General features: G+C 37.1%; 1 protein-coding gene across 2 annotated transcripts in view; it reads left to right on the top strand.

Annotated features, from left to right (window-relative positions):
- Tbc1d19 (TBC1 domain family member 19) overlaps window positions 1-17,567 on the top strand; it is an 88,992-nt gene that overhangs the window by 37,225 nt on the left and 34,200 nt on the right. For both annotated transcript variants that reach the window (XR_016537408.1, XM_090343735.1), the window contains exons 10-14: window positions 4,088-4,126; window positions 6,595-6,707; window positions 8,027-8,101; window positions 10,033-10,095; window positions 15,656-15,740. Coding sequence is in view for 1 of the 2 variants with exons in the window: in XM_090343735.1 (XP_090199861.1) it covers window positions 4,088-4,126; window positions 6,595-6,707; window positions 8,027-8,101; window positions 10,033-10,095; window positions 15,656-15,740 (375 nt within the window). In the remaining variant the exon portion in view is untranslated. The remainder of the gene's footprint in view (window positions 1-4,087; window positions 4,127-6,594; window positions 6,708-8,026; window positions 8,102-10,032; window positions 10,096-15,655; window positions 15,741-17,567) is intronic.

The following is a 17,567-nucleotide window of genomic DNA, read 5'->3' as shown; positions in this document are numbered from 1 at the left end:
ACCAGGGTTAACTGGGTTACATTTGTGTGATTATTATCTGAGTGTATGTAATAAGGAGTCATATTAGATGAGAGTTTTGTTAACGACATTTGTTAAATATATCACTTGCTATTTCTAAAAGGAGAAACCTGTTTTTGTTAATTCTGGGAAGCACCTATTTGGATATTCTGCAAAAGAGATCTTATCAAATCAGATTTGGGAAGGGCCAGCCCATATAGCTTCTTCAAATATATAGTGGGTTGCACTATCTTAAAGACTATAAGACGTTCTGAATTGTTTTAGCTTAGCATCTCCTAAACTCATTTTGCCAGAGAACATTTTTGTCTAAACAAATCTATTAGTATAGACACATCTATTAACATATTGATTTCCAGAGCACATGGAGAAACATACAATGTGAATGTAGATCCCAAATACTTTTTGAAAAATATTTTTGTTATCTTCTTTAAAAATGTTCATTATCTTTAAGTAGTTGTACATGGGAATTGCTATTCAAGAAAGAAATTCTGACTTCTTTGGGCTTCTCATTTGGGGACTAGAAAAATAGCATTTAGAAATCATAACATTATGTTTTATATAATTGAACCATTAAAATTTGTTAGGGGATCTTTGTGTTTATATATATGTGTAAGTCCTGAGGCTTGAACTCTGTCCCTGAGCGTTTTGCTCAAGGCTAGCACTCTATGACCCACAGCTCCACTTCCAGCATTTGGTAGTTAATTGGAGATAAGAGTCTCACAGACTTTTCTCTGGATTGGCATTGAAACTTGATTCTTAGATGTCAGCTTCCTGAGGAGGTAGGATTACAGGCATGAGCCACCAGTACCTAGCTGTAAGTCTTTTTGAATATTGCTGTTTGATACTACTTTAGAAAATAAAGCATTACTATCTCATAGTATGGTTCACTTTTATTACAAAAAACCATTTGAGTGACCAAGACTCAGCTATTTAAAATAGAACTGTACTGTTATGTGATCTTTGAAATCAGTATGTTTAACAGTGTTAGAAAATGTGTTTTCTAAATGTAGCATCGTTCCCAGATATATATTTTTTTAGTTAATGCATAGTCTATAAAACTAAACGCTTCAGACATTAAGAACTAAATAGGGGCTGGGAGTTTGGCCTAGTGGTAGAATGCTTGCCTAGCATGCACAAAGACCTGGGTTCAATTCCTTGGTATACATCATAGAAGAGCCAGAAGTGGTGCTGTGGCTCAAGTGGTACAGCATTAGCCTTGAGGAAATCCCAAAGACAGTGTTCTAGCCCTGAGTTCAGTCCCCAGGACTGGCCAAAAAAAAAAAAAAAAAAAAAGAATTTAATAAACTAAAATGGGGACAAAAACATGAGAAGGGATATCATTGTGTGAGAAGTAATGCACCTACTATCTAGCAAATGTAACTGTAGCCCCTCTATACATTACCCTGACAATAGAAAAAAGAACTAAATAAACTAAAAATAAAATAGAGTACTGGACTTGAGCTATTTTATTTCTCAAACTAAAAACTTCGCGGATTATAAATCTAAAATATTACCTACCATTGAAAATGCACAAAAAATACACTGAGTCTATTATAAGCAAAGTGGTTGATTTTTCTGTTATAGTTTTATGTGTCAAAAGTAGATTTTTTGTGGGGGGGGTTGGGTCATGAGGCTTGAACTCTGGGCTTGGGCACTGTCCCTGAGTTCTTTAGCTCAAGGCTATTACCCTACCCCTTGAACCACAGCGCCACTTCCTAGATTTTTTTTTTTTGCCAGTCTTAGGGCTTGAACTCAGGGCCTGAGCAATGTTCTTGGGCTTTCTCAAGGCTGGAGCTCTACCACTTGAGCCAGAGCACCACTTCTGGAATTGAACCTGGGTCTTTGTGCATCTAGGCACAACTAGGCCAAACTCCTAGGTCCCCAAAGGTAGATTTTTAAAGTACTTAAAGTAATGTCAAACTGACGGCTCCTTGTCTTCCCCGTGGGGAGCAGTGGTATAGTGTGGTCTGCCTGTGGATGTCCCTTCCTGGTGTATCTGTCCCTCCTCTTTCCAGTCCCAAGAGAGCTGCCATATGTGCACAGGAAATATCATCAGATGGAAAGCAGTTATATATGGAGATTTATATTGAACTGAGTAAGGCTGGTCCTCCCAGAACAGACTTTCCAGAAAATTGTCAAAATCTTGACATAGATCAGGTATCCCTCTGCCTCTGTGCCTGTGCCTCAGACCTTTAGGCTACTGGGCTGTCCTTAATGAGATCTCGAGAGTGCCTGAGTGTCAGCATTCTTGTCAGAAGAGGAAGCAAGCAGCAAGTTGAGAGGGAATCCAGACTCCTCTTACTAGAGTCATTTGTTGTTCATAACCTTAACACATGGCAAATTCCTTCTTTATAAAAAAATTGTCTACTACTGTTGAAGTTTAGCAAATGGACTTAACAGCTTCTCCTTACTCAAGAGGTGGGAAGAGAGAGGAGGAAAGGAAATTGAATAGCTGATTTTGATTTTTCTCTGGGATGGGGCAAGATCTGAATGCTTTCTCCTCGTGGTTTCATCATCTTCTGTTTGTTCTGTTCTAATTTTAAAGTAACATATTGGCATGTAACACACATGCTTTGTAAATACATCAGTCATAAGAATACAGACCAGTGAATATATGCTCTTGTTGCTGGTTTCTTTGCTTAATGTTGTTTGTTATATAGAATTATACATTTCTATTTTTATTGCTGTTATTATAAATAGTCCACTCTGTATGTACTACTTCTTGTCCTATTATTATTTGTATAGTTACTATTGTTTGGTTTTTATCAATAGTGTTCTATGAACATTCTTCCATGTGTCATTCAGTGCATGTATGTAGAAAGGGCATGTGCCTGAGAGTGCATTGCTAATTATTATACACATGTGTTCACTGTTAGTAGATAGTGCCAGTTTTCCAGAGTTATTGCATCAGCTTACACTTCAACCAGCTCTGTATGAGAAGCTCATTTGCTTACTATTTTGTGTTGCACTGAGAAATACCAATTTTTCATTTTCCCCATTGTGGTAAATATGGTTCTAGTTGCATTTTTCTGATAAGTAATGTGGTCAAGTAATTTTTTATAGGTTTATTGTGCATTAATCACCATTTTTGTGAAGAATAAATTCAAGTGTTTGGCCTATTTGTCTCTGATAATGATCTTTTTTATGAGGATTTCTTTATGTACTCTGAGGATGAATGCTTTGCCAAATATATGTACTACAAATAAGTGCTTCCAATCTATGATGTACCTCTTACCCCAGATGTTTTTTTCAGTCTGGTCTTGAGCTTATCAACCTCTGTTAATTCTCTTCCTCTTTAATTAGCAACATGTACCAGGAAGACCTGAACCTCCTCCCCTCTTAATGATGGTTTTTGAAGAACAGGATATTTTGATAAAGTCTAGTTTCTGAGACTTTTTCATTATGATTAATACTTTAAAAAGTCTTAATTGACATTTGTGTGGTAGGATCTTACCTATATAAGATAGATTAGAGTGGAAGTAAGGCATTATAAGTGAATTTGTCAGCAGGCTTTTTTATTTTTGGAAAGATTTTATTAACACTGATTTTTACATCATATTTCAAATGTTATATTTAACAAACAAGTATTCAAGAAGGGAATCTCTATATGCAATTTCTGGCACTTAGATTTTAGATCATAATTAAAATTAAGCTGAGGTTTTGTATGCCAAAGATGAATGCACAGAAATATGTTTGTGTTATGAGAAGATATTCTTCTAACAAAGACATAATTAGTTCATTATTTTTTGCAATTAAATGTGTGAACTCACTTTAAGCAACTAGGAAATGGGCTTTCTGTAAGTATGGAATACTATTTGTGTAGTTTTCAGAATTTGGCGTGTTAGCATCTGCTGCAGCCCTAACACTTTGGAGGCTGAAGCAGGAGGATCATGAGTTTGAAGCCAATCCAGTCTCATAAAGAAAGAAAAATTCTCATAGTTTTCTATAATGTCATCTAGTTTTAAAAATAAATAAAAGTGTTAGTATAAGAAACAAAAATATAACTTTATTCTGAGTGTGCTTGGTCATGTTTATGTACAATAATTTTATTTTCTTTTAACCTTTTTAGAACTTTTTGAAAATGAGCATGTGCGTATTGGGCAGAAAGGTAAGCATTCAATCATATTTTAGAGTTGATTTTTTTTTCAGAGCTGAGCATTGATCTTGCACTTATCAGGCAAATGCTCTTCCACTGAGCTAAATCCCCAACCCCTCAGTCATATTCTTTACAGTTTATGAAAAATGAGGCTGTTCTATAAAAATGTCTCCATAAAATATCCTCAGTGACATTTAATCTGTGAAAAGCTAAAAACCTAAAGAGAAGTAATATTAAATGATATAGATAACTGAATGTGAATGTGTATTTAGAAGGAAAACCCATTAGCCTTATCAGTAAATGTCAGATGAGGAAATATACTTGCTGGCTCATTAGAGGCCAAATGCAGATACGTTCTTTAACAGGGTCAGTTAGACAAAAGCATTGGTAGATGGAATTTCATTTCTAACTGAAATCTCTCTGTGCACCTACGTACCTCTTGTTGCTCTGCATCAGGAGAGGCTGTCAGTTAAGTCCCTGCTGACTGTGCAGGGCCCTCACTGCCTTCAGGAGCATTCCTCATCTTTGAAAGATGCTTTTCCTTGTTTTTGTTTCCTGTTTTTGTCTTTTACCTGTGTTGTGAGGGCTAGGCTTTGTGTCAGAGTGGACCTCCTGTGACAGATTTTACTGTCTTGTGCCCAATACCCTAGTCCAGTTTTTCAAAATCAAATTTGTTTAAAAGGCTTCTTGAGTATGATTTGACTCCCATTGCAAATTGAAAATATGTTCCTTTTATTTCTTTTGTTCATTAAATTTTCATTTAGTGTAGATATTCCTCGTTTCCTTTTAAGGAGGGAATATATATTTTTTAATGTACTGCAGAGCTGGGCATGGTGGCTCATACCTGTAATCCTTAGCTACTCAGGAGGCTGAGATCTGGGGATGCTGGTTCAAAGCCAGCCTAGGCATAAAAGTCTGTGAAATGCTTATCTGCAACTAACCACCAGAAAACCAGAAGTGGCACTGTGGCTTAAGAGGTAGCTTTGAGCTAAAGAGTTCAGGGACAGCTCCCAGGCCCAAAGTTCAAGTCCCATGGCTGACAAAATAAATAAATAAATAAAAATATACTGCTAGACAGTAGATCAGTACACAGTAATCATGGTGGTCTAGTATGTTTTATTTATTTTTCTGTTCTATTTTGTGGGCCTTTATTTCTAGAATGAATAGCTGATTTTTCATTAAAGAAAAGCTGAAAATGAATACAAAAAAGATAACTTTTTAACATGAATACTTACAAAAAACTTACGAGGCCTAGGAAACTGGTCAGAATTATTCTGGCTCAAGGTCAGTTCTGGCAAAAAGTTCAAAAGATCCTATGTCAGCCCACAGCTATATACACAACTCTATGTGGGAGGCTGAGATGGGGAGGGTCATGGTTACAGGCCATCTTTTGCAAGACCTTCTCAAACAGAAAAAAGCTGGATGTGGTGGCACACACTTTTCATCACAGCTATGGTAGAAAGCATAAACAGGATTGGGGTCCAAGCCAGCCCAGGGGAAAAAGGAGACCCTTCATCAAAAATAACCAAAAGAAAATGGACTAGAAACAGGGCAGAAGCTGTAAAACCTCGTGCTTACCAAGTGCAAAGGCCTACGTTCAAACCCAGAACCATAAAAATAAATAAAAATAAGTTTCTTAGAGGTTTGTTTTGATTTTGCAGACAAGAAAATAGCTATCTTGTACAATATATATTACATAATAGGATATATAATTTATATATAATTATGCATTATATAATAGAATATATTGACTATACTACTACTTCCAAGTATTAGAATATTTGCAACAGTAGATTATGTACAAGAAGTTTAAGAGGGGCCAGGAGTTTGGCCTAGTGGTAGAGTGCTTGTGTAGCACGCCACCAAGTCTCGGGTTTAATTCCTCGATATCACATACATGGAAAAAAGCTGGAAATGGTGCTGTGGCTCAACTGGTAGAGCTCTAGCCTTGAGAAAACCCAAGATCAGTGCTCAAGCCCTAAGTTCAAACCCCAGGACTGGCAAAAAAAAAGTTTAAGGGTACTATGAATATTTATGAATTTATTGAATCCAAAAACTTGTTGTCAGCCAGGAGCCTAATCCAGTGGTAGAGTGCTTGCCTAGCAACATGAAGCCCTGGTTTCAATTCCTCAGTACCACATACTCAGAAAAAGCCAGAAGTGGCGCTATGGCTCAAGTGTCAGAGTGCTAACCTGAAGCAAAAACTGTCCAAGGACAGTGCTCAGGCCCTGAGTTCAAGCCCCAGTACTAGCTAAAAAAAAAAGTTATTGTCTATAAGTCTGATAATGTTAGGTTTTAGGCTAACAGCTCTAAGCTGAAATAGAGGTGAATCAAATTCCAGAGAGTAAACAGAAAAAAAAAGGATATTACTACATGTTATAGAGAGTCAACTTTAGCTTCCCCAAAGACTTACAATGGAAAATTTCAGTTGTTTTCTTAGACTGTGGATTTTCTAATGAGATCTGACTATGTTTCCACAGTTCTAGTGGAACAAGATAGTGCGGCTGCTCAACAGTACATCAGACAAGGGAGCCCTACAGCACTGAGAGCGGAGCTGTGGGCTCTCATTCTCAATGTCTCCAGTCAACCAGAGGTAAGAGGAAGTGGGGGTCACACTTGATTTTTCCACATCAGCACTTCAATACAAAAAAAATATTCTTTAGAAGTCTATTCCGTCCCCCTTTTGCATTTACCAAAATCTATGTAATTTAAGGTTCTACAGCAAAGCTTAGCAAACTTAATTCGCATGCTTAGCAGAGATGCTATTAACAATTAAATATTTGTAATAATGCAATAAATAAAATTTTGAAAGATAAGTCTGATAATTTAGGTAAATAGAAATGGATGATGAATTGGAATTTTGTAATAAGAAGAAGGAAAGAGAGGCAATTCGCCTTGTAAATAGTCTTCATTCCTGCAGTTTCCCTTAGCTGTACAGTTTTCCATGATACTAAAAGTTGGCAGATTATGTGGGAATATTATTTTTCTAAGTAGAAGAACAATTTGAGAAATTTGAGTACTATGAAAGGAAATCACCAACAGACAGATAATGGATATGATAAAGAAAAAGTGACCTAAGAAGTTGATTCTGCCTGGAGTAGTCTTAATGTGTGTGTGTGTGTATTTGTGTTTGAAATCTCCCTCTGTAAACAGAACTATCAAAAATCATTCATTCTCTATTTTGACATGATAAAACTTTTGGCTTTTTTTTTTGGCCAGTCATGGGGCTTGAACTCAAGGCCTGACACTGTCCCTGGACTTTTTCTCAAGGCTAGAGCTCTACCACTTGAGCTTCAGTACCACTTCCAGCTTTTTTTTTTCCTCTGTATGTGGTACCAAAGAATCACTTCCAGCTTTTTTTTCCTATGTATGTGGTACCAAGGAATCGCTTCCAGCTTTTTTTTCCCTATGTATGTGGTACCAAGGAATCGAACCCAGGTCTTCATGCATGCTAGGCAAGCATTCTACCGCTAGGCCAAATTCCTGGCCCCACCTTTTGTCTTCTTATATCAATAAATTTTAGACCAAATCTTTTATGGTGTCAATTTAAAGATAACCATTTTCAAAATAGATTTGGTTTATATTACTTTATTTTTTGATGAATGCATCAACTCTTGTAGAAAATTGAACTATTGGTAACTGACAACTTCTGTTCAGGAGTTAGATTAACAAATCCTGTCTCTTAATCAATTTAGTATTGATAAGTAGTCACCAGGTACCAGATATTACTTAGAGTGATAGTAGATATATTAATTGAAAATTTGTTATTCAGGCATAACTTGCATTAATGAGCAGACTTCTTACTCTCTTAGTAATAATACCATTAATAATTTATATTTATTCAAGTTTAAGGCTGCCGTTAAAGATGTAACTGACCTTTAATTTTTTTATTCATTTTATTTTTAAATTTAGGATATCTTGTATTATGAGCAGCTTAAGACGAATGTGATACAACATGACCTTTTGGTGGACAGTCTGATTTATAAAGTAAGTGAACCATGTTTTTTTTTTCTATTTTATTAATATTTAAAATGGAGAATTCTTGAAAATAAACACTGAGCTCTTTTCTGTTTTTGTTTTTATGTTTTCTCTTTTGTGTTTTTATTTTTGTTACTTATTCCCAACCAATTAGAGTTTATTGAATTGAATATATAGTGGATCTAATAGTGTGGTATCCTTTAGATCTAGAATTTTTTTCATACAATTAGAATTGAAAATCCATAAAAATAGAAGACTATTGTGGATAAGAGGGCTTTAGGTTAATTTTTGAAGTAGTGTTCTCAATAGCTCTTCAGCATCTGATGCTATCCTAAGCATTTAAACCCCTCCTTCCCCGCATTTTTTTTTTGTCAGTTGTGGTGCTTGAACTCTTGGCCTAGGCACTGTCCTTGAGCTCTTTTGTTCAAGGCTATTGCTCTACCACTTTGAACCATAGCTCCACTTCTGGTTTTTGAATGATTAATTAGAGATAAGAGTTTCACAGACTTTTCTGCCTAGGCTGGCTTCAAACTGTGATTCTTAGATCTCAGTCTCCTGAGTAGCTAAGATTACAGGTATGAGCCAGTAGAGCCTGGCTGGCTACCCATACTTTCTGAAATAAGTAATAGTATAGTACTCATTTATAATATGAAAACTGTGTAGGTCTTTCTTTTGCTGTGACATAAACCTGAAATAATCACCTGTGAAAGAGGAAAGGGCTTGTTTGTTTGTTTTTGGCTTTTGGTGGTTTCAGGTCATGATCAGTTGGCTTTGTTAATTTTTGGTTTGTAGCCAGGCAAACACCCATTGAGGTGAAACAAGGCTATTTGCCCAGACAGCAAAGAAAAAGAGAGATAGCCAGGTTCCCAGCATTACCTTCCAGGGCTCCTCACCAATGACTTGGCTTTCTCTCAACCAGCTTCACCTCCTAAAGACTCCAGTACCTCCCACAGAACTATGAGTTGGGCCTTTAGGGGTCACTTGTCCAAGCCATATCAGAGACTGAGGCTTGAAATTGCTAACCAGAATTACACAGCTGGTTATAATGGAACTGGATTGGATCTCAGTTCTTAGTTATAGCTCTTGGAGTATGCATGTTCTGCACACTGAGGCACATCAATAGCAGTCTGTAACTCATTGTAAAAGATGTTGAGAGACATCTAGAGACATGTTATTTGTTTATTATTGGAGAAGAGTACCTGTATAGTGATATATGTTGCATTATAAGAAACCACAATTAATTTCTGTTCAAATATTATTTTTATTGTTCAGTTATTGAACATGCATAAGATGCTTATTAGGTTTTAGGAACTGTGCTTATGCTAACTGTATTTTTAAAAAACAGACATTTGGGCTCAAATTGCCTACAGTCTTTTAGGGATAAAAGAAAGTTTTAGGTAGTTCTGATTAAAAAGTAGGGATAAAATTATATATTAAGAACCTAAAATTCTGTCCAGGAAAAGTTAATGCACAATCCCTTAAAAGATGAGTACATAAATGGACGCCAGGACTGCTAGACTGTCCCAGTAAGTGATGATTTACAAGGAATAATCACAAAGGAAAGGGAGATTTGTGGTATTTGAAAGGAGAGCAAGTATGTTCACTTGAACAGTGGAGCTATGAGCAGATGTGAGGGTCAAGCTTGTAATTGCCGCTGAGTGTTCTCTCTCTCTCTCTCTTTTTTATCTCTAGGACATGTAAGTATTAGATTTAAAGGAGGTGAAATAAATAAGGAGTTATTAGTGAAACCTTTAAGAAGGAAAAGGAATTGGAAATCAAATAATATGTCACCTATATTGATCAACTAGCAGTGGTAAAATCTAATTGAGAAGTTCTCATAGTTGTAGTAAGTTTATTTTGCAGTATTGTTTTTTTTATGTATTTAGAAATATGGGAAGATTCATTTAGATTCTTTTCATACTCTTTGCTTTTAATTATAGGATGTGAAGTTGACCGCAAGTAATGATGATTATTATTTTGTATTTGAAGATTATTTATATCAGGTAAGCTTAAAAATTAACATATATAAAAAATTAATCTATATAATTGTTTCAGGTTTTTTTTCTTTTCTTTTCTTTTTTGGCAGAGGGGAGGGGGTGGGAGGTGTCATGGGACTTGATCTCAGCCTGGGCACTGTCCCTCAGCTCTTCAGCTCAAGGCTACCACCCTACACCCTTGAGCCAAGTCCCACTTCCCATTTTCTAGAGGTTGATTGGAGATAAGGGTCTCAGGTCTATTTGTGCCAGGGCTGGCTTTGAACCTCAATCCTCAGATCTCAGCCTCCTCAGTAGCTAGGATTACAGGCATGAGCCACCACGCCAGGATTTTTCAGGTTTTCTAAATGGTACGTTAGAGATGTCTGCATTAAATAGCCTCTGCTGAGATCCAGGAAATATTTCTCAGATCAAGTGTTGTTAGGCTGGGCACAGGTTACAGTGTTCTTACTGAAGGGTAAGGTGGAATTGAGTTGTTCTTGTAGTTGTTTATGACCAAACCAGGAAATGTTGGCAGGTAAGTATTTTCTATTTGCTGTCATCAGATTTTGAAGTTGGACATCCAATTCATATGTAAGTTATCCCAAGACTTAGAGAAAGCATTTTTCATAATTTTTATTTGGAAAACTGAATAAAATTAAATGTTGTAAAATCTGTTTTCAGTGTCTGATTACCGTTTATCATTTTATATGCTATTATGGACTTTCATATTTTTCCCGGTTTTTTTCATACTTACTAAAACAAAAACAATTATAAAAAGTCAAAATCCAGTAATTAATATAGCACTGCCTAAATGATATTCTTTTTAAAAAAATTATGCAAACATAATAATTTAGTTTTGAAAGAATGTCAGTATAAATTTCATAATGAAAGCATCTAACTTTAGTTCAACAATTTCTGTGTGATTAAATGTAAATCAGCAGTAGCAGTTGTGAGGAAATTAATATTTGGTATTAGTGTTGCTATCAGGTATAATTTAAACAAGAGCATAAAGGAAAATGAGACTATTACACAGAGTCAGTTGTGGTATGGCTCAAGTGGTAAAATGCCATCCTTGGGCAAAGAAACTCAGGGACAGCTCTGCCCTGAGTTCTTGCCAAATCAAAAAAAGATTTCATTAGTCATTTATTCTAAGAGCTGAAGTATTAAGATTTTATAAAATTTGTTTATAAAATAATTTTGAATAACCTAGAAGTCATTATCACAGATCTGTGATGTCTATGTATAATAAAATTCTTAAAAAATCAATAAATGTTATTCTAGCTCTCATCTTCCCATTCTCTCTCTTTTTTTTTTTTTTTTTGCCAGTCCTGGGCTTGGGCTCAGGGCCTGAGCACTGTCCTTGGACTTTCTCAAGGCTTAGAACTCTATCACTTGAGCCTCAGCACCACTTCCAGCTTTTTTCTATGTATGTGGTACATACCAAGGAATTGAACCCGGGTCTTCGTGCATGCTAGTCAAGCACTCTACCACTAGGCCAAACTCGCGGCCCCCCATTCTCTCTCAAATCAACTTTAATGAGACTTTTGTCCAGTTGTTTCATCAAAGGTGATGAATAATGTCACCTTCTGAATCCACTGATCAGTTCTCATTATGGGAGAACTAGGGCCGAACCAGGGCCTTACAACATGGCGGGAAAGTGCCCTACATTGAGATGGTCTGCCTGGTGTTCATCCTACTTGGCCTGTGTAGCAGACAAATCAGTTGGTCATGTCCTCCACTTTCTTGTTCTTCTTGGCGCCTTGGACCTCATGCTTTATGGGTTCCTTTTCTTTTACTGACATTCTTACTCACCTTTTCTGGTGTCTTCTTATCTCCAGTGTCTTGAACAAGCATCAAGAACTCTTGCCTGAACTATTTCTTTATTCTCTGGGTTTCTTTCTCTCCTCCTCCCTTTCGTGGGTTTTGTTATTCCCATTGCTCTGTCTTCAAGTTGGTCCACTCTCTTTTCTTCCTGCTCAGATCTGCCACTGAATCTTTCTACTGAGTTTTTCGATTTATTTTTTTATTGTTCTTTTCAGCTCCAGAACTATTTTTTTTCACATATATTTTTTATTGTAATTAATAGAAGGGTTACATTATATTCATCAGAAGGTGCATTACTTCACAAACATTGATCCCCTTTCTCATGCCTTGGTCCCCATTTCCCTCCTCCCCCCACCCCTCATCTTGTTTTTCCCCTTTCCCTATCCAGTTTCAAATAACCAGATAAACATATATACAATATATCAGATAAGGTGAAGTACTGCAACAATATGAGATAACCAAGGGACAGCAAAAGAGATGAGAGATAACATAGTACTTTAAGGACAACAATCACTCATTATATGGCTTTTGTTTCTATATCCTGGAGGTCCTTTCATTTAGCTTCATACTAAATGGCCTTATGTATCAAGGTTTTGCTCTATTGTAAATCTCTGCTAGGAGAGCCCAAGGTTTCTACTGATTATGACAAATGAGGGAAACCATTGAGCCTATGTTCCTTTGAGTCTGGCTTACTTCACTTAATGATTTTTTCTAAGTCTTTCCATTTCCTTAAAAATGGGGCGATGTCATTCTTTCTGACAGCAGCATAGAATTCCATTGTGTATAAATACCACATCTTGTTGATCCACTCATCAACTGAGGGGCATCTGGGTTGGTTCCATATCTTGCTATGGTAAATAGTGCTGCAATGAACATCGTTGTGCTAGTGGATTTAGTCTGTCCTTGTTTCTGGACGATTGGGTAAATGCCAAGTAGTGGAATTGGTCATAGGGGAGTTCTATGTTTAGTCTTTTGAGGAACTGCCATACTGCTTTCCGTAGTGGTTGAACGAATTTACACTCCCACCAACAGTGTAGTAGTAATCCCTCCTGGCCAATTCCCCTCCAACATCTGTTGTTATTAGATTTCTTAATCCTGGCCATTCTAGCTGGAGTCAGGTGTTTCCATTTTGTTCTTATCCTGTAGTTTTTTGACCATTTTTAAAACAGTTGTTTTAAAAGTCTGTCTTGTAGATTTTTCACTAAGTCTTTATGAAGACAATTTTTATCAGGCTATTATTTTCCAGGTTTTTTATGTATTACCATTTTTGTTGTGATAGAAAGTTAGACATTTGAGTATAACAAATTTGATATATCCCAAAGTCATCATTTACTCCTATTTAATCTCATCCCAAGTAAATATTTTATATCTGTGTATAGGCATTTTACAGAGAATTGTGCCATAGTTCACACTTACTCATCCAATTTACTATAATTTTTCTAAACGAAGTAAATCACTACCATATTTTTTTTGCCAATCCCAGGCTTAAGCTCAGGGCCTCAGGACTGTCCTTGGGTTTTTCTCAAGGCTAGAACTCTACATCTTGAGCCTCAGCACCACTTCTGGCTTTTTCTAAGTATGTGGTACCAAGGAATTGAACCCGGGTCTTCATGCATGCTAGGCAAGCACTTTACCACTAGGCCAAACTCCCAGCCCAAATCACTACCATATTTAACCTTACCCCAGAAATTTTTTACCTAAGTTGTAAGTAATCAAAGTTAAATTTTCTAGTTAAGTTTGGTGAAATTGTTACTTATAATTACATATTTTAGTTTTGTGCTGAGCTGTTATTTCCTTATGGTTGGAGAAATTAGAATCTTTTTTTCTCTTTTAAAATATAATTTCATTGTTATTATTAAGTTGTTGTACAGCAGAAGAATCATACATTTAGGACCCCAGTCCAAGCAAAATTACCAAGACCCTATCTCAGAAACAAGCAACAAAAAGAACAAGGGGCATGGCCCAAAGTCAGCAAATAAGTGAAAAAAAGTAAATAATAAAGCACAACAAAGTTAAGTCTTTTAAATCTAAAATTCCCATAGCATGTGACCACACAGGTCACACAGGTTTTAGGAACTGAGTTAACTAAGAGTGTACATGAAGAGGGAGCTATAAGTAAGCTCATTGCAGCATTGCTTATAATTGAAGAGAAAGGGAAATAACTAAATATTTAAGGTTAGATAAATGACTATTCATCCATACAGTGGAATAATCTGCAGCAGCAAAGTATATGAGAAAAGCTCATTTTTATAATCAGTAAAAAAAGTAATAAAACTATGCATTATCCTTTTATTTTGAAAAGTTGTAAGCATGTATGAAAGCATCTGAGATTATATATAACTTGCATTATATACCACCATATTAATGGCATGTTTCTATATTTTTCTCCCTTTTTCTCTGCATTTCTAATTTTAGCATAAGATGCATTATTTCTATAGTGTTTTTAAAACATAAGAAAACTCAGTGGCACCCGTTGGTCTACATTCTACCACTAATGCCCAATTTCTATGATCTCTCCTTAGAATAGAGCTAGAGCCCCTGTTATGTATCTTGAACACAAAAGAGTTCATCCACTCTTGCTGCTAGTCTAACTCATGAACTCCCACTCCTTCCCCTTTTTTTGCCTTTTTTAGTCACCTTAAATTCTTTTTTTTTAATTTTTGACATCTTTAGAATCTCAGGTCTTCTAATACTAGGACCCTGACTACTGTCACTAAACAACATTCTGGAAAGTCATTCGCTGCTCCAAAAATTTTGCTAGTGTCAGCTGTCCAGTTTACACTAATGATAGTTTGACTGGTTCTGCTCTACCTGCGTCATCTCAGATGGAGTTGCAGCATTCTACGTGCTGACCAGAACAACCAGCTTCTACACTGTAAATGGCAAGCACGTCTTCCGTTGCCTCCACCGTCCCTGCTAAACACCAGGGGATACCTTAGTTCCATCCCTAAAATGCTCACCTATACTTCCTGTACTCCCTATACTCCCCACATTTTACTATTGCCACTGTGGTTACTTATAGTCAGCCAGCCCCTACATTTCTCAGCTGTTAGACTTCTAGGGATTTCCTCTTTCCATCTAAAACACAAGAAAATAATCTCATAGTTAGAAACTGGAATTGCCGGGGCCAGCCGGCAGCAAACCAGGGTTTGCAGATTGGGGTTCCTGAAATAGGGGGCAAGGACTAGGAAGAAATAGAAGAGAGACAGACACACCGGGTCCGGGATGTCCGCAGTCCAGGTAAAGACTGCCCCGTTTATTTTCCACTCCCCTTCTTCCCTTCTCGAGACCCAAGGAACTTCCAGGTGTTACATTCATATGGTAAATCTCAGGTCATTTAAAGAGAATAAGGCCAGAAAACAATAAGACAATAAAGCCATTGTCTGATGCAAATCAAGGTACAGTTTGATCCCACTCTGGCTCCCAACATGGAATTTTCTGCTGCCATTCAAACCTTGGGTGGCAAACAGTGAGAAATCCTTGGGAAAACTGGCAGTCAGCACCTAGGATTACACTGTTAGCACTAAACCTAAGTCACCGATAGAGGGCGCGCTTCCTCTTGCCAGGCACAGTAGGGATTCTATGGCTTTGCCTCCCAAGTAAGACATGGTAATACATGTGAAAGGGTATCAATGTATGTGAATTAATGCACCTTCTATCTGGCAAATATCATGTAACCCTTTTATTAATTACAATAAAAAATGTTAAAAGACATGGTAATAAATTCTCTGCTTAACTGCTTGCATTTTCCAATGTTATGCAGGTATTGCTTTGTTTTTCCCGGGATACGTCTGTTCTGGGTCACTTTTCATACAACAGTGCTTCACCACCAAAATCCTACATAAGAGGTAATATTTTAGTAATATTAAGGAATTATACTCTAAAACTATAGAATCATGAGAAGAATGTTAGTTTTTATCTTTTTTTTTTTTTTGGTGGGTCATGGGGCTTGAACTAGGCCTGGGCACTGTCCCTGAGCCCTTCAGCTCAAGGCTACTGCCCTACCCTTGAGCCAAGCCCTGCTTCTTGTTTTCTAGAGATTAATTGGAGATAAGAATCTCAGGTCCTTTTTTGCTGGGATGGCTTTGAACCTTGATCCTCAAATCTCAGCCTCTTCAGTAGCTAGGATTATAAGTGTGAGCCACCACACCCAGCTAGTTTTTATCTTATATTGGTGTATCTGAGTTCTAAATTGTAAATTATTTCAAAATTCTCTCAGATGACAGGTCTATCCTCTCAGCCCCTTCACTGCCAAGTAGTTGCTGAAGCAGCATTTAAGGGGGGTGTTTTTCTCTTCCCTGTTTGCTGTTTGTTGTTTTTGTTCTTGGAGTTCTTTTTTCTTTTCTTTAGGACTATGAGTTTATTATACAGAATTGCTTTTGAATTTTTCTTAGCTTTTTTTAAAACCCCACCCTCAAAATGTGCTGCCACACTCACAATTGTGATATGTTTTGTGCTCTTTAGCCTTCTAATTTCTATTCTTGTTCCTTTTCCTCTTTATCTTGACAACCTTGGAGATCACTGTGTCAATATCCCACCATCACTTAAAAACTGAAGTAACTGCAGCTGGCAGCCAGCTCCACTTTTGTTGAGTGGTAAACACAAGGACTGGAAGTTCACTATTGTGGGTGTATGGTCCTTGGGCCACTCATATATTTCCTTGATCTGACCCATGGACTGGCCATGTTGACTTGGGTTGGAATCAGGCTTCCCCCAATTTGAGGCTCTTAGTCTTATGGCTTCTAAAGTAAGTGTATAGAGGCCTATTGAAAATGAGATTACGTAACAAGCCCAGCTACTAGTTCACAGGCCCTCTACTAGTTCACAGTTTACCCTAGCAAACTAGCCCTCCTTGATTGTCAGACAGTATGGCATATTTTATCTAGCCATCATCTTTGTATAGGGAAAGTTTTCCATCCCTCGGCACTCCCTATTAGAGGTCCTTGGAGCACTAGGCTACAACTCACCAATGTATCAGCTTATCACCGAGTGCTCTCCCTGAACCTCTAAGCAGTTAACACCGCTTTTTACAAATAGTAGATATATTGTGTTTTCCTGGATTTGTTTGCCTCTTAAATACTTGATGTAATAATCAGTTTGTTTATTTTTGGTTATCTCATTGTCACCCAGCAGAAAGATCTGTCTGTGGTTATCTCTACTGTAACCTAGCCTGCTCATATTTCTTATTCTTCATCTTTTCTCTGCCACTACCCCTAACAAGAACAAAAAAGAATTTTATTATTATTATTATTATTTTGTCAGTCATGGGACTTAACTCGGGGCTTGGGTCTTGTTCTTGAGCTCTTCAGCACAAGGCTTACCCCTGGAACCACAGGGCTGCTTCTATTTTCTGGAGGTTAATTGGAGATAAGAATCTCCAGCTCGGAACTGCAGTGCCTGGGCTGGCTTTGAACCTCAATCCTCCGATCTCATCCTCCTGAGTAGATAGGATTACAGGCATGAGCCACCACCCCCAGCTAAAATTTTTACTTATAAAAGCCAAGTGCAAGAGCTAATGTTATTTCAGTAGACTCAAAGTTGTTGATGAAAAAAAATTGTCAGGACAAAATCTACCTAAGATAAGTGGCGTGCACTAGGGAAGTAGCTCTGAGGTAGTAACTACCTAATGAGCACAAGACCTGAGTTCAGATGGCTGGCTCGCCTGCAATCCTGAC

This window comes from Megascapheus bottae, chromosome 13 (assembly GCF_031878675.1).
Source record: "Megascapheus bottae isolate mThoBot1 chromosome 13, mThoBot2.hap1, whole genome shotgun sequence".
In the NCBI taxonomy this organism is placed as follows: domain Eukaryota; kingdom Metazoa; phylum Chordata; class Mammalia; order Rodentia; family Geomyidae; genus Megascapheus; species Megascapheus bottae.
The sequence above is the reverse complement of the archived record's forward strand: the minus strand, read 5'-3'. Positions and strand labels throughout refer to the sequence as shown.